The sequence below is a fragment of the Haemorhous mexicanus genome, chromosome 6, assembly GCF_027477595.1.
Source record: "Haemorhous mexicanus isolate bHaeMex1 chromosome 6, bHaeMex1.pri, whole genome shotgun sequence".
NCBI lineage: Eukaryota > Metazoa > Chordata > Aves > Passeriformes > Fringillidae > Haemorhous > Haemorhous mexicanus.
Window position 1 is genome coordinate 27009230 of NC_082346.1, and position 23823 is coordinate 27033052.

The window sequence follows — 23823 nt, forward strand, 5'->3', positions numbered from 1 at the left end:
CAAATTGTTAGCACCCACAACTGAGGATGAACTTGTCAGAAAGCTAAGCAAGGGAGAGACTTGTTCAATCTGCCATCTTGTATTTTAACCAAGCATGCCCAATTCTAAATATTAATGAAAACAATGAACAGTCATTCCCTACTTGTCACACAGTTTTACCCACCTTTATCATTTCAGTTGGGAAAAGATGCCAGAGTGGATAAATCCCAGCCTACTTACAAGGTTTCTTGAAGGAAGCTTTTCCCTTATCTTTCTTTGGCTGGCCTGATGTGTGTGTTGTCATTCCCCGTGCTACTGCCTGAGCTGCAGTTCTTCCAAATACCACCATCCATATCCCAGGTACTGACAGAAACCTTGCAAATGGGATCTCCCTCGCCTCCACAAAGCCTTCTAGATCACTTAGGAGATGTAGCCTCCCCTCCCTTTGACTCTTTACCCCCACAGATCCAGCCCCAAAAATTCCATTTACCAAGTGAAATAACTGGATGACATCAAAAAGAGGGTTAAAGACATTTATAAAAAGTTTTATTTACAGACCATTGCCTAAGCATGAAACTCTCCAAATGACAGAAATCACAATTTCTGTAACCTATGTGTACAAAGTGCATGTCTTTCCCCTTTCTTCTCTCTGTAGCAAAAGATGGGGGTAGGGGAGTATCTCTTTTGTTTTTACACCTTCTGCCCCCAAGACAATAGGAGTAACAGCTGGGTCACACTGAAGGGGACAAGACCTGTTGATGACTGCCACCAGGCAGACTACGAATAGTAGTTTAGAATAAAGTAAGGTTAGGAAAAGTGACTCTTTGTTTACTTGTTCAGTCTGCCCAGTGGATTCTCTGTGGAAAAAGAACATAAGATCAAAGCCCCAGGGAATGGTAAGGAAAGGTTATTCAGCTATTCAGTAAATTTATTCACAGACTCAATTCAATCACTTCAGGTTTCTCAGGTACATTTGACTCAGTTTCTATTCACGGCCCTGTTGCCCTGGGTTCAAACACAGGCTCCAAAACTGAATCTGATTATCCCAGTGGGAGACAACTCCAGTACTCCCCAAGCAGTTAGTTCCATAAGCTCACATATAGCCCCACACTATCTGTGTCAGGCAGGGATGAAAGGTTTTGGACAGCAAATGAAAACAGTGCCAACAGCAGCCCATTGCACGGGATGAGCTACTCAATCTAATTCCTCTTGGAAACAGCCTTGAGAGAGAATGTCCTGCAGTAGCACCCTCCCCCTTGCACTCTTTGGTGGCAGGCAGAGGCGCTCTGCCAGCACTCTGCTGACCTGACAAGTAACAGGACCCAGCAAGGAGTGTATGGTTAAGAGCCAGGAAAGCTACACAATCACCTCTCTAGGCTACAAAGCACCAGCGTGAATGCAAGTGGCAAGGAGAACAGTGGGCAGGTACAGGAGTTCACTGTGTGCAAATTCAAAACACAGATGCCAATACAGAAGAGAGCAAACAGAATGGACACTGGACTCTGAACTCGAGGAAGACTCACTTCAAGGAGCTGATGTGTAATACATCCTCTATCAGTATGAGGCACTGCACAAGCTACACACCAGACACAAGGCTCCATTTGAGAGCTCTCAATCAGGGAAGGAAATGCTGTAGAGTGCTGGGCCCAGATGTAGCTTCCTTATGACTTGGAACAGATCTATTCTGAGATACTGCTTTGCTCATATAAAGGCATGATCCTCAATTCTCTGAAGAATTTCTCCTTCTCAGAGTCACAGAATCAACTAGGTTGGAAAAGACCATTGAGATCACTGAGTCCAACCTATACGACCTAACATCAATATGTCAACTAGACCATGGCACTGAGTGCCACATCCAGTCTTTTCTTAAACACCTCTGGGATGGTGACTCCACCACCTCCCTGGGCAGCCTGTTCCAATGCCCAACCATTCTTCCTGTGAAGAACTTTCTTCAGCCTTAACTTCCCCCAGTGCAGCTTCTTGTACTGTCACTGGTTGCCTGGGAGAAGAGACCAACCCCCAGCTGGCTACAACCTCCTTCCAGGGAGTTGTAGAGAGTTCCTCTTCCCCAGATGTCAAACAGCTCTGAAGCTGCCCATTCCAGGCAATAGCACTGTGACTCACATTGCAGTGGCAAGGTTATTTTGCAGGGAAAGTTTTAAGTGCCTTTCAAGTGTACCTGTTCTTGTGCTACAGCTGACCTTCATTTTGTTTCCATCCCACATAAGCATTACCTTGATTTACTCAGAAAGCATTTCCTTCCTTGTCAGCCTAATGAAAGAAATACTGAGTTTTCCCTGTTCTCTCGTAGGATGGGTACTCTATTTTTGACATTGTAGCAGCTTCCTTCTTAACTCCTACTATAATTTGAATTAATCAGCATACATCACTACCAAGTACTATTGCTGAGGAAGGATGCTCACTATTTCTCAGATGTGCAGATGCTGATTCCTACATCAATGCATCAACTCACACGCACTGAGCCATTGTCAGAAAAGAAAGATACACCTGGGAGTGAGCAAGCTGACAGAATGTTTTTGCCCTCTTTAATGTGGGCAGATTTTGGGCATGGCTGAGAAGAGAGGTATTTGGCTCTCCGGAGACGAGAAAGCCAAATATTCCCAAACACAAGTAATGCAGCGCCCTTCTGTGGCAGCTATTGGAATTACACAGTTATATGAGAGCCTGGATTTTCTGTTGCAGATCCCGAGTTCCAGTCCCTCTGTGACAGCAGCTCCTACTCTTCTGTCACCTCTTCAGCATTCTTTCTCTTCACTTGCAAGGTGCTTGTCGCTGGCTGTAGGAGACAGTAAAAGAGACAATTGGCCTTGACCTCCCTTGTCATTAGAAAAGTTGGCAGAACATGTGACCAGCCCCTTGCCTCCTGGGATCTGGAGCATTGCAGGCAGATGACTGGACCTGCTTGATCTTCTGCTCTAGCCCATAGCCTCACCAGACAGGAGAACCTGGCTGTGAGCCCACTCTGTGGAAGGAGAAGCAGCCTCACAAGAGCAAATGCACCAACAACTGTGCTTTGTGACAGCTCCAGCAGCAGGGCACCACTCTCCACCAGACAACAGAGCTAACAGAGTGTTACACAAAATCCAAATGGCCAGCAGGCAGACCACTGCCATATCTTTGGGCTGTGGAATTACACTTGGGAGCCTTACACATCCCTCCACAAGAAGTCCATTTTGTTCATTAAAATGGGGGAGTAAAAATTGAACCTTATTAGCTTCCAGAACCAGGTAGTTCAAGCCAGCTCACACTAGGAAGTACTCACAATCACAAACTCTTGCCAGAGATCTCTGAAGTGGGGAGACCTGTCACTTTGGCTCGTTTGTAGAGTTCTTCAGGGCATGGCTCTTCTGCTCCCTCGTGTTTGCGTTTTGGAGAAGCCTGGTCTGCTTGAGACAGCCTCACTGCTGTAGAAGGAAGAGGAGTCACTGCAATGGTTCCCCTGTGTTTAGATGGCCTCACAAGTACACCCATGCCTAACCTGCCACAGAGCTGGGAGAAAGAAGACTCCACAAGCACAGAGCCATTTGATTACAGCCTCCCTGAAAACTTTTATCAAAAAAATCTTTGTTAAAAGCAGAATTAAGTCACCCCAAACAAACACAAAAGTATCCTCCTTTGACAGATGACAGCTTAATTATACCTGATTAACCCTAAAGCGATCTGCACTTCTCCTTTAAGTGGCTGTATGAGATCCCATACAGGCAATAAAAGATTCACATTAATGAACTCTTATTCTTCGGCCATTTTAGACATGAAGGCTCACTGGGGACTTTTGAAGAAAGTGTAAAGGAATGTGACTGTTTTCCTAGCTACATAGCCTCTTCTTATTAGAAAAGGATCCTCTCCTGCCTGTAACCTTTAATGTGACATGTAAATTAAAAGCACACAAATGGCTCCAACTCACCTGTACTGGTGCTGCAGCCCTGCCCTGCAGCTGAGTCTGTGACCGGGCCACTGAGATCTTCCACACAAGAAGGCACGGATGCCAGCAAACCTAGAGAACGGCAAGAGGATCTGAGTTAAGAAACAAAACACACCTAGGCTGGGAGAAGCTTTTCACAGAAATACCTTAGTGATCACTAACCAGCACATCCACATCCCAAAGCAGGAGGAGTTCAGAGCTGCAATGACCCAGTGCTGACTACAGACACACACCGTGATCCAGCTGTGCATTTATTTAGAATACACTTAGGTTTTCTTACAAAGTGAAGAATGGACCATTGGTGGTATATAGATGGTGCCACGCTATCAGCAGCTCTCAGACCTAAACACTCCACTCTCAGTTGCCTGAGAACATAATGGAGTTCTCCCTGGAAACCAAGTGAGCAGATTTGGCAGGCACTGCTTCCTCTTGCAAGAACAGGCCAGAGAAGCCAAGTAATACCTATTTTAAATCATGACCTTTTCTCCCAGCATTTTACCTCCTATTAAAGACACAAACTTTTGCAATTGCTGCTACTTACAGAGGCCCCTATAGCGCGACAGCTGCTGGTAGATCTGCTTCATCCGCTCAATGTTCAGTCGGCTGGTCTCTGCGTGGTTCACCATGGGTTTGGGGTAGTCCACCCCAATGATGCACTTGGCTGCCTTCTGCACAGACTCTGGGGCATTCCATGGTTCGTAGATATACCGTGAAGGGAAACCCTTTAGTTTGGGCAGATACCTCCTGCAACACAAGGAAAAAGCAGCGTAGCACACACAATGCACAGAAAGTGCCATGCACCTGTAAGCCACTGACTGACTTCAGCTTAGAGATGCAGAAACAAAGATCAGCTCCAGTTAACATCACTTACTTCACATAGTCACCACTGGGGTCTGTGCGACGTCCGAAGCCCACAGGACAGTAACAGTGGAAGAACTGTTGGAAGAAAGCGCTGCACGAGAGCCACATCCAGCTGCCTGCATTCACGCTGAAATCTGCATCCAGCAACAGTTCATCAAACACCTGCAGCAATTGAAGGAAAAGGCGCTGAGACCTTCCCTGGGGAGGACCTTTGTGGCAGTAGGATGCTATTTCAAATGGCAGGCACTGAGCTATGAGAACAGAGCAGCAGCACAGAGGGGATCTGCTGGCTGAAGTCAGTTGGCTGGTCAATGCATCTCACTTCCTGACACTTTCACTTAGGGAGGCATGGTCTGCTCACACTGATAAAGTGCTGGCTCATCTCTCATGCAGCTACAGACTAAATCACTACCTAGTGCTGCAGCAAGCTTTGGGTATTGATCCTATCCTAGCCTGGCAGGCATAACAAATATAAAGCATGAACCTTGGGAAAGAGAGGATGCTGCACAGAAGAACGTGCACCAAAGCAAGAAGAAAGAACCCTTCTGAAGGTCCCAGTTCACACTACCACCGAGGGGCAGAAAGATTTCAGCAGTAACTCACTTACATCCATGCACAAATGCTTCACTTTAGGCAGCACTTTCAATTATGCTCTTTTGTCAGCTTTGTGACTAGACACCCCTGCCTCCACTTTTTGTGTAGGGTACTGTGTACACTGGGTAGGTTCAAGCTGTCCGTCCTTTCAGATGGCCCAAGAGGAGGGTCTTTTACCTCTTTCCTTGAGAGACTCTAGACTCAGATTTCACAGTCATGGAGCACTCCCTGACCGGCACAGTGATGGATTTTATAATAAGGAAAAAGGTCAGGTTAAGAAGTGACATCAAACTTGCAAAGAAAACAGATGGACTGAGAGAATTTTTACAAAAAAACCCCACCCAAAACGAAAAGGCCACCCCCATTTAGTTATGGTTACTTGAGGCTTGTGACACAGTCAGAGCCTTGCAGTCGAAGGCAGAAAGAAGTCAGGCTGTTGGCTGGCCAAGAGCCTGCTAGCAAATCCTCTCTTCCATGCACCTTATACATGTGAAGCAAAAGCCATACCTGTGTGCCATCCTTGCAGCAAGTGCCAGGGAGACTTTGTTTTCCTTATGGCCTCCTGCAAATATCTGAAAATGCCAAGACTCACCCTGACTCCTGACTCCCAGCTGATCCAGAGGTCACCCCTGGTCAGGAAGCAGGCCACTGCATGTCTGGCCAGATGGTGGATCCACCCTTCTTGTCTCAGCTGGGTCATGATTGCATCAATCCAAGGGAAGCCTGTCTTGCCCTCTGCCCACTTTGCCAAGGCTTCAGGGTTCCTGTCCCAGGGGATTTGTATGCAGATGGGATTCCCCTCCATGCGATCAAACTTTGGGTTGTTGGTGGCTGCTGTGTAGAAGAACTCCCGCCACAGCAGCTGTCCATACAGAGAGAGGGGGGGTGTGCTGTTCCGCTTCACCTGTGGAGAGGGAACACGGCTGCTCACGAGCACAGAAGGACTGGCTTCTTGAAGCTGAGCTATGAGGCACCCATGCACTTAAACACATTTCCCACGTCAGCTACTGACCACTGCCATAAAGGAGCTCAATGCCAGATCCCCCCTTATCAGAAAGCCCAGATGGTAAAGTCAGAGCACTGACACAGGTCACTCAGTACAATGACAAGTGACTGGAACGATGTAAAACTAACTGTAAATGGCTCTACATGGCTCATAACACAAGTCCAGACTGAAGAACAAGGTACCAACACATTTAAGGCCTGTGTGAGTACATACATGGGAATTACTTTCTTTCCCAACAGCCTCCTCTGGCAGTAGCAACAAGCTTAGCCCAACAATTAAATGCTAGGGAGGCAACTTATATTTTGCACCAATTCTGGCACACTGTCTGGCAACCGGCATCATGCTATATATGCTCAAACCCCACCTGCCCTCCAGGTGAACCTTCTGTCTTACCTTCTTATACAGCTCCCAGAGACGATAGTAAAACAAGCGGCAGGACAAGCAGCCAAAACGCAAGTAGGGACTGAGTCCCGTAGGGCTGGCCAGCAATGAATTGGCATTCATCCGTGGTCTTTCGTAATTTGCAACCCATGCCTAGACAGATTCAGGAGAAATGAGCAAAAAACCCCTTGTATTGGTGGGACACTACTAAAGGCAAGCCTCTGTGCAGGTGGTGAGGCCACTCGCATCTGATAATACAGACTCTTCTATTTACTTCCAACCACTGCTGGGAGACACCTCCAGCAGGCAATCCCAACCCCGTGCCCCATTCAAAAAATGCAAACCCTTTGCCTCAGGATTTAAAGGAGCCAGTCATTTTGCCCAAGAAGATTATTTTGCTTTGCATACAGGAGCTAACAACCTGGAGGGTTCCTAGGGATACAAGCTAACACAACTGTTTATGTCCACGTATGTCTATCTCATTTGACACACTGAACAAGTAAACTGGGAAAATTCAGACCCTTTTGTGGAGCATTACGTTGATAATTTATTCCCTCTTCAGCACAAGTATTTATGCTTTGATTTCCACAACTGACATCAAGCCACCCAGCTTGATGGATTAAAGAAGTACAAAATGGTTAAAACTGAGCCATGCTTTGGCAGCTGGATCACCTTTCATTACTTTAAAATTGTTTGCTTTGTACACTATAATCAAGAACACCAGCCCCATTGAAAAAAATCTGATTATTTCAACAAGGGGCTCAAGGAATGCCAGCCAGTGAGACACCCTATTAAGATGCTGATGGACAAGGGGAAGGCATTCTTTTATAAGCAGGTACTCCCACTAATACCTAAGGTAAAGATCAAAAGAGATGGTGTGCAGTGTGTAGCAGGGACTGAACAACTTAACAGAAGAATTTCCAAGTTTGCATTCCTCTAAAGGAAACTGAGAAGTAAAAACAAGGAAGAGAGTAGAATGTGCTTAAAACAGCAGCATAAATAACATACTGCTCTAAATTTTTGGACCTGAGGAAGCCCATAAGCTCCCTGCTCCGCACAAAACCTAAGACCACAGGAGTATGCCAACAATAGCATACACTCCTTTCCACAAGTGAACGCTATGATCACTGCTAGGAAGAGCAGGGAATAGGGTAATAGGCAACAAACACTACATTTTTCATTTGGAGGCACAGTTTGCAGGAAACGCCACTTAAATAAGGGGTTACCTTTCTTTCCAAGTGTTTATCCAGCCGTGCCAGAGCTTCTGTCTCCCCTCCTTGCCAGACTGCAGGGGCAAGACCATCTGTAGGAAAGCCTGAGAGAAAGAACTTTCTAAGATTTGAAGCCATGCCAGACAAAGGGCATATATATGGGATAAAGCACTAACAACAGCAAGACAGTACATATTATAGTTGCCTAACGTGGCTTATTTGCTGCTTTAATCCTTGTACAGCAGGCAAATCATGTAGGATATAGGGAGAGCCTGCTCATGACACTGCACTTCAAGGGCCTCTCCCTGCAATGCTACAGGCAGCCTTATGGTGACTTTCCCCATTGCTCACAGCCAGCATTCTCTCTGGTGTGTCAGCACTACCCACAGGGCTCTGCTCCAAAGGCCAGAGCAGCTGGCAATGAAACATCTGCTTCATAGCTCGTCCTTACAACTTTGCCATTGACATCAGCAGCTCACTAGATAGCCCAGCTGCTCCTGGTGAGGCTCCTATTCTGCTGAGGCTGGTGCTGGGGAAGGCACTGGATTAGTGCAAACGAACCACTGCAAAGGGGGAAGCAATAATGCAGTCCTCCTGCAGTGCTCTGGGCAGACAGAGGAGCCTCCCCTGGCAGCAAGCAGAGCAGTACAAGGTTACAGGTAGTCTCACATTTGGTTAGACAATAAAGAAAGTAGACCCATGGAGGACTGCAGCCCTTAGGACACTCCTGTTGTGAAGCCCCATGCTTTTACATGACTGTTGAAGCTGTGCCTTAAGGTGCCAGGAGATACTTCCTATAAAGCTGGTATGGAGCCTCCAGTCACAGACACAGTATTCTGCATTAGTCCTTTCTTCCCTTGCATTTAGATTCATTTCCCTGATGTGGGTCTTGCATTCCTCATGCGTCAGCTATTCACTCTCCTTCTTCAAGTCTTACAGGACTGTAAGGCACAGCATGACGAGTAAAAGAAATCTTTCTAATATCTTTTGTCTTGCTAGGTTCCCAAATTGGTGCTGCTCGGCAATAACAGAATGAAATTATCTAAACCTGGTACACAGTTAGTTTACCTATTCAGGTCTGTTACACAACATGCCTGAGACTGCAGTAGGAGGAAAGCAGCTGGTGAGGACATGAGCTCCTAGTACAGTGGTTACATGCTCAGTACAGCAGAGAGCACAATGACAGATGCAGAGCACTTCAGAGCAGTGCTAAAGGGGATGCTGGGCATCAACAGCAGTGCAAGGGACGCCAGTGTGTTATCACAAGGTCTGGCACTTGCTGAAAAAATTAGGCCATGCTATGGCTAGAGGCAGCCCATGTCAGGTGAGAACATGTGCCAGCCACTGGAAACAGTTCCACTAGATCCTGTTTCAGCTAGCAGTAGTCCTTGCCTTCACTCTTGACACATACCCAGCTCTTCCAGGGATGGGACCCCATAGACATCGTCATGGTTTTCCTGGATGTCCACTTTACATGTTTCCATCTGCTGACTTATTACAGTGCTCACTGGCTTCTTTGGGAGCTCCATACGGCTAATGATGGCCTGGAAGCGCTTGTAGGTGAGGGGTGGCTTGTGGCCATTCAGCTCAATTATTCTGGAGATAAAATAAACAAGGTGAAACAACACAGCCTCACTACCACAGACAACACAGGGAAATGACATCCAAACTGGACCCTCAGGATAGCTCAGGATAGCCTTTCACTCTGGATACAGAAATCCTCATAGGCCTACGTTTCACTTGATGCATCCCTCAAAGGGATATTAAAATCAACCAAACAAAATTCTAAAATACATCAGAAGACAAAGCATCATATACTTCCTCATCTCCAAAGGGGAAAAAAACCCCCTCAAAACAGCTCCAGCTGAATCAAGCTGAGCATCACTTCCCTCTCCTGGAGCTCCTCATCAGACCCCTGCATGAAATCTCTATCTGATTACTGCCTTTCTGTCTCCCCAAGGTGGCAAATCCTAGACCTGCATCTGGGTCCCCTGACACCTTGTGATGTCCTAATCTGTTTCTGACCATACTTCCTTCCTCCTTCTGACACAGAAGACTCAGCCTGTTAGTGACCCCTCCTCCACTATCTTGGGTGAGACAAATCCCAGTTTGCATCATTCCTCTCTCCCTGTGATTAGAGAGATCACTATCCTCCTCTAATCATAAGGTCACGAGCAGCTCTGTCTCATGGTATTGACCTGTGTTAAATCACACTATGGAAAAAGACAGTCAAGGCTCTCCATTCCTCTACTTCACCAAGCATCCACAGCCTGCTGGGGCCATGCAGTCTTATTTTTCCTGGGACAGAGAACTTTCAGAAGCCCCCTGGGCAAGGTCAACTTCCCCAGGCTGAAAGATGCCATTTTTAACTGCTCTCCTGTAGGAGTGGAAGGAGTTAACAGCAAAGCCGACAGCACAGGGATCGCCAGCATTACATAAAGCGGAGGCAGGCAACCCCACGGCTCACACAGGAGCTGCAGCACAGCAGCCTTCCCCACCCATTACAATCAACAGCTTATGCAAGGGGCCGGGCTTAAAGCCGAGTGTTCCGGCGGCGCCATGTGCCGCCCCTTCCCCGGGGCCGCACGTGTGGCGGGGCGGAGCGACACGCCGGCGCCGGGGCTCCCGCACGTGTGCTCCGCGGTGACCCTGCTCCCCGCCGCACCGGCAGCGGCCCCGGCCCGGAGCCAGCCCTCCCACACACCCCGGCCGAGGGAAGCGGAGCCTTCCCCATGGGCACCACGGCTGAACAGATTAAAATGAAGCCTCCTGCAGTTTCCTCCCGGTTTTCTCCTTTTAAGTTGTAAACACTGGGAAATAAAGACATTAACGAAGAGGGCAGGGAGGGAGGGAAGGCCATCGGGATGTGGACAGAGTGCTAAGTACTGTACATTTTTAGTGCCGGGCTAAAACAGACATGGCCACGGTGTGGGCACAGCACTCTGACACAGACATAGCCACAGAGACAGATATATTTGCATTTGCCTTAAAGCCAACACGTTCTGTCCTGCACCACACCACAGTGCATCTCCTCTGCTTTCCTGCATGCACTTTTTTCCTGTCTGTCTCCATGTTCCACCCCAGAGATGGCAAGAAATGACAGAACTCATGAATACTACCCACCACACTCTTCTCTGTGGCTGCTTTGTGTGTCCCCAAACAAGACCAGCCAAAGATCCGCAGAAAATCAGTGTTTCCACTGGATGAGGTGTGAGGCATTTCCAGTTATAGCACTCTAGAGAGGCTCACTTGTTTCCATAGGAATTCAGAGCTTGGAAGAGAAAATGTGACAAAGCTGCACCGTGTTTGCCCTGAGGTGCTTGTAATGGAGGCAGGGAAGCTTATTCTTCCACACTGCCTCTTTTTTCCGTCCTGCTAAAGCTGCCTTTGAACCCGAGATCCACACCATTGTACACGATGCACAGCTAAAATTTCTGTGGACAGCTAGCTACTTGGAGCAAATCACTGTGATTAGCAGATGGATGCTAGTGTCTGTACTTGAAATCCTCAAGGATGTGAATATGAGTGAAGTTACCTAGTACCGCTCTTGAATTCCTAAAGACTTATTGGATCGGGGACACAAATATTTTAAGATAGGACTAGGACAAGTTGCACATTTCACAGCACCTGACACTGGCATTATGCACTAAATCTGGACCTTTCACAATACTGCAAGGAAAAGAAGTACTGAATATTGGATATTGCACAATATGGGATACTATAGTACACTTACTGGGTATTGTTGTACTGTTCAGGGCTTCTATACAAAAAATTGTACAGGAAGCTCCCCAAGCAGGAGTCCTTTCCTTCTTCATACTGACCTTCTAATCCAGGCCATACACTTTCACAAGACTTTCAATGACAAAAAAAGGGAGGCTCTTCCCTAGGATTTAATACCCACACTTCACCCATCTCCCCCAGCCCAATTTGCCACATGCAGCACTTGTTTTCTTGAAGTGGAACAGAGAATCACTGTATTCATCAGACAGAACTTAACCTTAGTTAGTGAGCACACCCAAAACTGGCTGTGCTGCCAAACTAGCAATATGCTGCCCCAGCACTATCTGACAGTGGTACCTTGATGCCAGAAGTTAAGAAGGTCTGTTTGACCATGAGTCCCACCTCACCTCAGGAAAGCAGGCAACCCAAACCAGACCAAGCAATTCCAGCACTGCTATGATTATAAAGTATCCTACAGTCAGTCACCTGTGACAGCAGAATGTCTGCAGACTCAAATTCCCACCCTCACAGGTGTCAGCTTCTGAGTCATCTCCACAGCAGTGCCCCTGCAGGATGGCTAATGGGCTTAGGAAAGCTGCTGGCCCCAAAGACCTGACACCTCAGCTTGCTTGCAAATGACAAGGCTGGGTTCTGGCAAGGGACTGAAGGTGCTCCCCTGCTTCCTTGCGGGAGGAAGAGCTGGCTGCCAGCACTCGGCACGCAGGCTGCCCAAAGCACCCCAGTACCAATTCACGAGGACTGCTTTGTTAGCCTTGCCAGCTTATGCAATTGCTCTGATCCAAATCTCCGCTCCAGAGAGCTCATGGAGGGCTCTGTCTAGTAGAACAAAGGGCATTTCTACAGATTCAGAGAGGACATGCAGGGATAACCAACTGATCTGTCCATCTGATAGATGCTGAACAAAGAACAAGTAGTTCAACTTCCACAGAAACACATACTGAGAAGATGAGAGATGAAGAAGTGACTTGATGACAGGCTGGGTATCAGCAGTGGGGAAAAACACCTGACACCAGAGCACCATGCAAGACAGGAGAGGATAACAAGACGTGGCAGGCAGAAGTTTGACTAAACCTTCTTAGAAATAACCCACCTTTTTGGCACAGTGTACTGAACTGCAGAAGCACCAAGGCATGCACGCTTCCCCGCGCTTGGTTCATTAAGTTAGCACGTGCTCCTATGAGAACACATTCTACTGTCATTTCAGCCTTAGGCTCGGGTACTTGAGGAAAAGGTGATCCTGATGTATGCTACGAACACACAAGATCACAGTGTTCTTTTCTGACCTAAACCACTCCCGCTGAACAACCCAGCCTGCCTGGGATTACAGAACCCACAGTGCTGACCATAAGTAAACACACACAAAGGATTTAGATCCTAAGGAGGAGAAAACAGGCAGATCCAGGGAAGAGACAAAACAATCTGTCATCTGGAAATTGTCAGACAGAATAACTGTAAGTAAACACTTATGAGCAGGCTAAGCTGATACCCAAGAAATTATCTTTTCTGTGAGACTTCTACAATCTGAACATTGCTCATCTTGACTGGGAATTCCCAGATTTTCTTAGGAGTATTTACCAGCACTGATGTTCATTTTCTACACCCCTCTCCTTGTTTTGGGGAAGAGGAGGTGAAAGATGCACTGATAATCACACAGCTATGCTGGCAATGCCAACAAGGGGCAAATTGTAATCTTCCTACTGGGTAAAACTGGTCAAATTCACAAGTTAACTGAACAGGCTCTTGGCAAATGTTTAAAAGAAGCTGGTGAAGGTGGTACCAGGAATACACTGCAGGGGACAAGAGAAGTGCTGGATTCATTTATGTAGGAGTGAAAGATTAGTCTAAATTGTTTGAAAGTGGGCTGACAATCTTGTCAGAAACCTGATTAAACAAGGATAAGAAGTAGGATGCCACCACCAGGTATTATTACCACCTGCTAATTATGCAGGAAAAACATTAGGGTGAGCAGAGGGACAACACATACCAAGAGTTAGAAGCAGGAGGGAGAGATAGTCTGAGACTTCCACAAGAAATACAGTATCAAAAACTGTATTACCAGCTGCTGAGAAATCTCAGAGATGCCAAGAACCAAGAACTGTCAGAGTTACTGGACACCTCAAGTACATCCACACAGACTGGGTATCTACCACACCCCATCACCTGCCAAAACCCAGTTTTCTAGTTGCCATAAATGACTGCTCCATGAAACAAGAAATCAAGAACCCACAAGAAGTGGTAATTCATTATTTAGTCTTAGACAGTGCTAAGGTATAGCTGAAAATGTTAGTTATCACTTGCCTGCTCTGCTACTTTAGCATGCATCAATTTAACACCCTTCCAGGAGCAACAATACCATACAGATGTGAAAAGATCACAAGAGTCAAAAAGATCTTCAGAAAGATCACAAGAGTCAAAACAATTAAAGAATAGCATCAGCTAAGACAACAGAGGCAGAATCTTTTGGAAAAATGAAGACAAAGACAGAAACCCACCAAACTTTGGTAGGTTAAATTAAAAAACACAGCCTTCTTGCATCTCCTAATTGAAATCAAAGTTTGAGAAACCTTTTAAAGAAACTGTAAGTAGTAAAAAAAAACCCTAACCAAAACCATCCCATTTACAGACACTCCAATATATTTATATGCCCAAGAAGTGATCAACTCATTAAACAAAGGAGAGACTGTAAGAGCACAAGAAAACCCCTGAATATATTTTTGCAGGTGTATTCACTATGGAGGTATCTAGGGAGGTTATGACTCTTGGTTTTTTAAAAGAAAACATTACCAGATGCTGTGACAGATTGGGAGACCAGGAAAAAGTGCCTGGTGAAAAAAAGTGCACAAAACTATGCTATGCTTGAAAAGCTTGCCAGGGCCACCAAATATTCACCCAGAAATTTTAAAGGATGTCATGAAATACACAATCTAATAGCTGCTTGCTGCATGTAACATAAAACTGTCCAAATACTATGGGGGAAAAAAGAAAGTAAATACCACTCCAGATTTTAAAAGCATTTCAGGGGCATCAGAGGGACAAATGAATAGACTGATGTGAACATTAGGCAGATGGTTAGAAAACACTAATGGAACAGTGAATGCATGGATATATGCAATATGTTAGAGGGTTAATTTGGCCTTGTTAAAAGGGAAGTTGTGCCTGAAAATCTATTAGAGACATTTGAGCCTGGGGCAAGGGAGATTTAGTTGATATATCCTATGTGAATTTTGAGAAGCCATCTGACTAGATCCCTCACTGAAAAAAAATTAAAGAAACCACAATTATTTGCAATAAAGGAAAAGGTCAATGCAGACAGAAAATTCTTTGATTTACAGAATTAGAGAAGGAATCTATTTTTCCAATCGGAAGAGAAATCCTACACAGAGCTGAGCTAGGACTTGTGCTGCTCAATAGTTTTTACAAAATATCTGGGAAGAGACAAAAAAGAGCATGATGATAAAGATTACTGACGCAATAAGCTATCTGGGAAAGCTAAAGATAAAAGGCAACTTTACAATTTCCCTATATACCACATAACCAGCTGCCAAAAATATCAGATGAAATTACAGTGTTGGTCATGTTGTTTCTCCATATGCAATCTTATTTATACAGTAGCAGCCTCTCAAATAGCTATGACCATTCTGGAAGGAAGCCCTGAGATATCAGTTAAATGTTTAGCAGCACTCAGAAAAAACAGAAATAATGCTACTGTTAGGAAAAGACAGGACACATTATAGCACTCTAAAAATCCACGTTGCTTCTACATTTTGCACATTTGCTGTCATTTTCACCACTGCTCTCCATCTCTAGAAATACCTGCAAGTATAAGGAAAGGTAATAAAACAAGAGATTTAGAACAGATTCCACCTGAAATTCTCCACTTTGGAAAAGATATAGGTGACGTGATGAAGAATGTGATGGCCATTGACATTGGAGGGGTGAGGATGTAATAAACTTTGGTAATAAACATGGTCTTCTAATGCAGAATTAGAAAACAGCACCTGCTCATGAGACAGGTTCAAGAATCCTCCTCACTCTAGGGACAAACATTTCCACACAGTATATGCTAACTGCAAAGCTCCTTCCCATAGGTAATTATGGATGTTAAAGATTTACAGGAGAAAATCTACATTCAGCATTACTGGCACAAGTCACATCAGAAAGAAAAGGGGGAAAAAAGGGAGAAAGTAAAAAAAGAAAGCAACCTGAAAGAATAGGGCTAAAACACTGTACTGACTTTGAAGTCAAGCATACCTTAGAGTCTTAGCTGAAAGACTGTCACCACCATTTAAAATTACACGTATATAGAGGGATTATACATATAAGTAAATATATAAAAACTCAACATCAAACAACAAACATAGCAAACACACAACAAAGACAAAACATTCAGGTTTTAGAAAGAGGAAAGTTTGTTCCAATCTACCTTGTTTTACTTCTTCCAGCTGTCCTGACACATCCATCAGTTAAAAGCCCTGCTTTCATAACCTGTTTGAGACAACAGCTCAACTACCTTTATTACAATGAAGCGAAAAAAAAGCAGTCCATACACTGAGGACATGCTCAAGGAGAGCAATCAATAGGACACAGCTGAGCAAATTAAATGACACTCAAGTACAGAGTTTAATAAGCTTGAGGCAACACCTTTCTGTACATTCACGTCACTGTCAGCACTTTGACGTGCTCTAATTGAAAGTGGAGCGTGCCAAGTAATCCTTACAGGCTCACTCAGGATGACAGTGATCAGTGTAATGGAACAGACTGAAGTCTTTGCAGACAGGACAATCCCAGCCTAGCCCTGACCGCACCTCTGCCCTTTCTCTCCCCATACCTGTCCAGGTCATAGAGGGTGTGGGAGTTCTCTATCACCACCTCCACACCAGCCTCCTTGGCCAGTTTGACGATAGCTGCATCCCTCTCCTTCCCAAACGGCTCCGAGTCATATTCAAAGGTGAGACGAGTGACTCCCCATTCCTGCAAGAAAAACAATACACCCAGCTGTCAAACAAAAGACTATTTCTAACCAGCACAGTTACAAATGAAGATTTCAGAATTCCTGAGCAGTTTAAAGTTCTGGAAGCTTTGAGAGTGTTGCTGTGAGGAACAGCAATCTGAATTTGAGACAAGCAAAGAAGCAACAATTTTATCAGCTCTAGCAAACATCAGATCTGCTATGCAAATTTGTAGATGTCAGGTTTAAAACACATCAGAGGAAGTTCAGTTCTTGTCTATTACTGTTCTTAGATTTCAGCTCAGTTCCTGAGCCTATCAGTAACACGTTTTGTTGCACATGCTGTCCTGAAGTAACCTTACCATCCTTTTCCAGCATTTGCAGAAAAAGCATTTCAGAAAGCTCTTTCAACAGAAGTTCTGCTCAACCCCCCGTGTTTTTCTGTGGCAACATTAAGTAAAACCAATACAGTCTAATTTTTTTCTGATATCTCCTTAAAGACAGACATCACACAATAGGAAACCATTGTCCATCTCAAACAGAAACAGGAAATTGCAGGACATAGGACAGAAACTGAGTGAACCTTTCTGGTGTGCACAGTAGAGTATGATAATGCTATTCAGATTTAAAGTCCTGCCTTTCCTGAGTTATTTTAGAATTATAGAATTATAGAATGGTTGGAACACGAAGGAACCTTAAAGATCACTTAGCTCCAACCCCCCTAGTCAAGCCATGCACTTATTCTCAGCTTCATAGCTTTAACAGATCCCTCACAAATTACATGGCATAGGCCTTATGAAAGAGCACTCAGACTCTTCCAGGCTTTTCTAGAGCACAAATTGTTCTCAAAGTCTATGGCCTAGTTTTCCTCAGAAAATGAATCCTATGAGAAGAGGTTTAATGGTTTCCACAGCGACCTTCCCAAGACATCCATCAAGCAGAGCAGCAGCCCACAGATCTGTTTAGCAAACACAACCAGAAATCTACAGACATTTAAAAAACACCCTCACACAACTAAGAACCACATTCTCCAAGTGAGACAGTCTAAATCACCCCTGTACATACAGGAGACTTTACCTGCAAAACAGAAGCAAAGCACAAAGAACAAATGTGTTAGTTCCCTGAAAACCATTAAAAATAATGCCAAAGATGGGGAAGGGGATTTTGAAGCAGAAAACAACTGTACAAGCCACCTACATTTCTAAACTTGCAGATTCAGCTCTAAAATTAATTTTAGGAAGGACAGGGAAGTTAACAAGTTTCGTACCAATGAATGTACATCTTAAAGAGATCCTCCACCTATTTTTCAAAGTAAGAACATGACAGCATCCATAACTCAGAGCAGGGGTCAGACAGACATTCCAGGCCCTGCCCTGCTCCTATGTGATTTAGTAGATTCATTTTAAACTTTTCTTCCTTCTATAAGAAAGCCAGGAGCAACTGGAGGACTGGGAAAAGATGGTTTTGGTCTCACAGGAATACACATTAGTACCCTGAATGGAATAGAATAAAAAAACCATTAAGCTCACAGGGATTTTAGGTAGGCAGCCAACACTTTAAATTCAGGTATTTCCTACAGTTTTGAGAAGGCCACTGCTCTATGTGATGCAGTAGTACACAGGAAGAAGAGCACAACCAACCAGAAAATCTGTTACCTGTACGACAGTAAGTTGCTGCAGATATACAAAAGAAAAGTCATGACTGAAGACTTGCCTCTTAGTATCTAACCTAGAGCAAAGAAAAACTGTAGGGGAAAAAGCGCCAAAGGAATTGTGAAAACACTTCAGTGAACAAACAGTGCACTTTTATAGAAGAGGTAAAACTACAGATGTTTATTCAGAAGTAGTGAGACAAAAAACTTCTGCAAAGGTTAACACATTGCTAACAAGTACACCTGTCATGGTATCCATACACAGCAGTGCCTTTGCGGTTACTGTTAATGACAACATAGCTCAGCTACTGGCAGCGAGAGCAGAAATTACATTAGGTCTAAGTATTGCAGTAGCAAATGTGACATAACTCTCCTCTTCACAAAAGCTGACAGCGAGGCATGAGCTGCTCTGAGAGCAGCAGCTCTGGAGAGGCCTCAATCCCTACCAAAGCCATACATTTATCATGTAAGAGCATCAACTTCCCTCTACCTTTTTCAGCTCTGTTACAGTACTCATGAGATATTCATCAGCTCACCTACCCACACAAAACTGACTGCAGCAAAAAGCAGTTCTGGCTGATTGCACAACCAATGTCTCCAAACTTCAGACTCTGTCAACTAGTTTTTGTTCTTCAACCAGTTGAGCATTTTTCTCCGATAGAGTTTTAATCATCCCGAGTACCACGAACTAAAGAGGGCATGAACTACTATTAGCTGGAACTTACTTGCAGATCAGAAGATAAAAATAATCCAGACTCTGAAAAGGCTAAAAGCAGCACACAGTTTGTGTCATGTGTTAATATGCAGACGCCAAAATAAGTATCTGTGCCCCTTCTCATCTGCACAGTCCAGTTCCTCCCCAGTACTAACTGCCCTCCTCCAGAAAATACACATCAGAACCATTTACAGAAGGAGGGTACATATTCAAGTTCACCTCTCCTTCTCTGGCAGCTGTTCTATAGTAGGATTTGGGGGACATTAGCTCTGTCAACCATATGTAAGGCACAGCCCACATGACACCCCCAACTCATATGACTATTAAGAGCCATGGGGTTTTTTTCATTTATTTTTGTAACACTATTAAAGACATTGTCAAAAAGCTTCAAAGACTTTCGGAAATACAATCTTAGAGCAGGATGGAGAAGAATGACACTGTATGAGAAGTCCTTATATTCAAGGAGATGCTCTTGCTAGCCCTGACATCTGCAGCACAGACATATCATATTAGAAATGTACCCCACTAATCCATTTTTGATCACTAAGGTAACTGCATATTCCTAAACAGTACATCTGCAGGAAGCTTGGACCCAAGCTATATCCTGCTGCTGAGATGACTAAACTGCAGTCTTGAACAGAAAACTAAAAGGAAGGTCAACTAACATAAAAGCTCCTGAATTTTGAAATTTTAACACAAAATCCTACTTGCAATTCACATACAGATCAGTGTACTTCCTTCTGCTGTCTGTAAAGGTCTATGGACACAGCAGTCTTCGTAAATAAAACCTGCAATAAGCAAATTGCCACTAGGGAAGAAGCTCTCAACAAAGAAGGGTCTTGTGTGTCACAGCACAGCCCTGTGAGAGGTGACTTAGAGAAACAAAGTTCAAGACCACCATCCAAAAACAGAAGCTTGAGCAGCCTGATAGTAGGTTACACCCTACAACTACATTTCTTTGCAAGTCTGAGTTCAGGTGCAGATCTGGCTCTCAAGCTGGTCCTTATAGATAGTAGTTAGTTAGTTGTAGTTAAGGAGAAAATATTGTTATTGTGAAGAACTAGTCATAGTTAAAGAGATGCTGAGGAAATCACCAATCATTAGGGAGTGAAAGCAAGTTTAGCACCAGGTCACCAATTTTTCTTTGTTATGCTTCAAAAAATTATTCCCTTACTTTAAAGAGTCTTGGGAAGACATCTGTTGGCTGCCCTCGCACGACGAACAAGCGAGAGTTCAGTTTCCTTAAACTGTTGTCCAGATCTTCCAGGGACTGGAGAAGAAATCTGCAGAGAAGAAACACCAGCAGTTAGTGTCAGTCAGATGGGTTACAGCTAAAAGGCAAATGAGAATTTGCATGGAACTCCAGCAAACCTGCATCACCAAATGAAACTGGAAGTTTGGAAAAGAACCAGAAAACAAGAATTCATGTTTACCTCTGGTCTAACAACTTTTATAAGATTGCAGCACCAGCTAGCTCCCATTCACTCATATGCAATTTGTACTTGTCCAGACCCAAGAGGCTTCCAGGATTTTCTTCTTACTGCAACTCACTTCCCATGTTCTCCCTCAGAGATGGAAGAACACCCTTGTCAATTCTTCTCTCCACATTACATGGAGAAAGCATAAACCATGTAATTCCCTACTGTACATTTTTTCACAGGTTTTGGGGCAAAAAGGGATTTTGCATATGAAGAAGAAAAATTTTGATGCATTACTCCAAACAAAGTAATGAAATACAGCAAAAACTGTGCTTTACAGTTTTAAAACTGTGTTTTACAGTTCTAGCTATAAATACACCATGTCACAGCAGAAAAATGTACTCTCCTAGCTCATCAGTAGCACAAAACTGAGCACCAAGATCTCCCAAGGCAAGAATCATCTGTACTTGGAATAATTGCAAAGAGAACTGCAATTAACCTTGCACCATGAAGGCACAGAGAGGAGAGCATACCAAGACATTCCTCTATTCCCTCTCATCCCAAAACTCTAAAAAGCCATGTAAGTGCTTTCTGCATTTAATGATATGTCTTACTGATGCCCACTAAGCTGTAAACCACCAAATGTGTAACATTTACCTTCCCAGTCACACATCACCCCATCTACACAGTAACTTCAGTTTGTTTTATTTAACCTTGCAAAAGACACCAGCTTTAAAACTTTAATGTCTCCTCAGTACCTGGCACTGCTGGCAAACCCACAACCCTTTGTAAGTGAGCCTGCCAACCCTTACCTTTCCCTCCATCCTCCATGCCCATTCTGCAGTGTGATCTGCCAGAACTGCCTCAGCTCCCTCAAGACCCCACACACAGCCAAAGAAAGCCAAGCTACTACAACTGCACTGCAAAGTGGCAACTTCTCTCTCCTCAGCTACACTGCCCATAATGAGAACTGTGAGCTTCCAGATAGAACAAATTTGCTCTGCTTCTGGAGGGAGAAAAGGGTGCAGGGTTCACAGAAAGAAGGGCACTCTACCACAAAGAACACCCAGAACCAGGTCCAGGTAACCTAAAGCAATCACTCCCTGAGCCCCAGCCCACTTTCCATTTATTAAGTATGAGCATCAACTGCCCAAGGGGTTCTAAAAATTTTAACAAGCATTAGTCCTATATGGCTCACACATGCTGTGCAGTTAAATAATAAAAGTTCTCCAACAAAATAAATTTGTGAGAACTAGGTAAAACATAAGCATTTGCCTTTGAAGAACAGAACTCTGAATACAAACATTTGGATTAAAAAAATTAGCAAAACAAAGCCAAGGATCACAATGGGAATGAATGGAACTTTGGCCAACATAAGTAATTTGCTAATATGTTTTTTGCCTAACAGCCAGTGGTGCTCATTTCTGACTTCTGCAGTAGTTCCACACCTCCAAGAAAACAATATTTTTAAAAACTTTGCTTGCTCATATATTCCATGATTACAACATAAAGAAGACTCCTAACTGTTTTCCTCCCTTCACAACGTTGGTGGAAACAAACAAGGATTAAACAGATAAGGATTTAATCTGTTGTGCCACCACTTTGGTTCTTCCAAATGAGGGCAGTCAGCAACAACAGCAGCACGTGAAAGGCATTTCTGTCTGCTGCTGCTGCCTGCAGAAAGTCTGGTCTATGGAAAGATCAATTCAGATTCCTATAACAGAATTCACAATTGTCCGCACTTTGAATGACTACACTGAGGTAACTTCTGCACATTTATAATTTTTAAGCCATCCTCTGCTGTGGGATTTGGGAAACATACAAATATTACCCCTACAAGCTCACTCCTTGAAATGAAGCCAAGGTGCACAGCAGAAGCAATCAATTACAACTACAGTTTCCCTAGTGCACAGCCACGTGACATTTCCAAGAGCTCTCAAAGCATCTTTAGCTGGGTGGTTGTCTGTCGACTTCCTCTGAGGGAGAAGTGGGAGATCTGCTTCACTTGTATGCATGGGAGTCTGCCCGGGAGACTCCCTATCTAGACTGGGGTTCCAAATGTTTAGGCTGCTGAGACCTGACACAAGAGCATTATGTAATGTTACTGGCTACAGATACCTGAGGTCTTGATCTTTGCACGGAGGTGACTCATCCTATACATTTTTCCATTTGCAGAGATGAGGAAAAGCCCATTAGCTTCATCTCTAGTTTCTCAGCAGCAGCCGATGTGCATTTCCTTAAACAATCTGGGCGATGGGAGGAACGGAGTTGCGTGCGCACATGCCTATGCGCGCCCGGCAGCCCAAGGGCAGAGGGGAGGCGTGGTGCAGCCACGAAGCTGAGGATTCTTTGCCCTCGTCTCTAAATTCCGGGAAAAGGGTTTCCCAAAGCTAACTGTCCATCGGTTGCTGCTCTCATACACTCGCCCCACTGATAAAGTCTAATGACATTACATAAAGTTGAAGGCATCCTCCCACACAGGCAGCATGGCTGAGAAAACCGCGGCGAGGCCAAGCGGACGGGGCACAGCCTCTCTCCCGCAGGAGGGTCGAGGCAGCACTAAGGGAGCCCGACACGGAAGCGTGTGCAGCTGCGGTCCCGCCCAGAGCGCTCCGGTGCCGCAGGAGCCTCGTCCCGCGCGGTCCCACCCGCGGCCCGCAGGCCCGGTGCCACTCACCGCCAGCGGTTGATGCCCACGGCGGAGGAGGCGGCGAACCAGGGGTCCAGGATATAGATGCAGCGGAGAGACGTGGCGTCCCGCAGCGCTTCCTGCAGCGCCGGGTTGTCGTGGAGCCGCAGCCCGCGGCGGAACCAGTGCACGGAGCGGCACAGGGCCGGCGCCGGGCCCAGCGCGGCCGCCGCCGCCGCCATCGCCGCCGCCCGAGCCGCGGTCCCGCCCCGCCCCGCCGCGTGATTGGCGAGAGCGGTGGCAGCCAATCAGCGCGGCGGGGCGGGGCGGGCGGCGCGCTGGGGGCGCTGTGCTGCCCTCCAGCGGCCGAGGCCGCAGCTGTCACCCGCAGGGCGGCGTCGTCCGAAACCGCCCCGGAAATGTCGCTGCCACCCCCAGAGAGCGACCCCCCAATTTAGTCAGCAGGGTTGGTCGCTACAGGCCAACGTTGCAAATCTCCATTCCCATAAAAAAAAAAAGAAAAAGCAAAATGTGCTCAAAGACCCCAAATGGCTGCCTGCACCGGAAAGGTACCTGTGGCTGTGAACCCTGGAGCAGGAGCCCCTTCCACCCCCCCCCCCCCCCCCGAAATTCAACAGAAACATATTTTGGGCAGAAGTGAAGTGTTCTTCGGTAGGTGTGGTAAGACATCACTCAGGGGACATGGTACATCATGTAGGATCCATGGAGCAGGGTATGAAGCAATG

General features: G+C 45.3%; 1 protein-coding gene across 3 annotated transcripts; it reads right to left on the reverse strand.

Moving 5' to 3' along the window:
• Positions 1–503: 503 nt before the first annotated feature.
• Positions 504–23332, reverse strand: CRY2 (cryptochrome circadian regulator 2). Of its 3 annotated transcripts, none has more exons than XM_059849447.1 (12): positions 23126–23332; positions 20205–20313; positions 16545–16687; positions 9387–9571; positions 7991–8079; positions 6777–6917; positions 5970–6281; positions 4794–4945; positions 4464–4666; positions 3905–3994; positions 3263–3401; positions 504–2776 (listed from the first exon to the last, which is right to left on the reverse strand). In XM_059849447.1, exons 1-11 carry the CDS (start codon positions 23317–23319, stop codon positions 3265–3267), a joined length of 1755 nt encoding a protein of 584 aa, XP_059705430.1. In that variant the 5' UTR covers positions 23320–23332; the 3' UTR covers positions 504–2776; positions 3263–3264. The 3 variants fall into 3 exon arrangements, with proteins under 3 accessions (XP_059705430.1, XP_059705429.1, XP_059705431.1); XM_059849446.1 differs by having other exon boundaries at positions 3263–3404; XM_059849448.1 differs by lacking the exons at positions 16545–16687; positions 20205–20313; positions 23126–23332 and adding an exon at positions 16140–16447 and having other exon boundaries at positions 3263–3404.
• Positions 23333–23823: the final 491 nt, after the last annotated feature.

What these genes read in the sequence shown, in the direction of transcription:
- CRY2 (XM_059849446.1), bottom strand. Translation starts at nt 23,319, where the DNA reads ATGGCGGCGGCGGCGGCCGCGCTGGGCCCGGCGCCGGCCCTGTGCCGC. An exon ending in ACCCTCTATGACCTGGACAG is followed by an intron (nt 9,572 to 16,544) that starts GTATGGGGAGAG and finishes TTTTATCTCCAG; the next exon opens with AATAATTGAGCTGAATGGCC. An exon ending in GCTGGGAGTCAGGAGTCAGG is followed by an intron (nt 4,946 to 5,969) that starts GTGAGTCTTGGC and finishes CAATTGCTGCAG; the next exon opens with GTGTTTGATGAACTGTTGCT.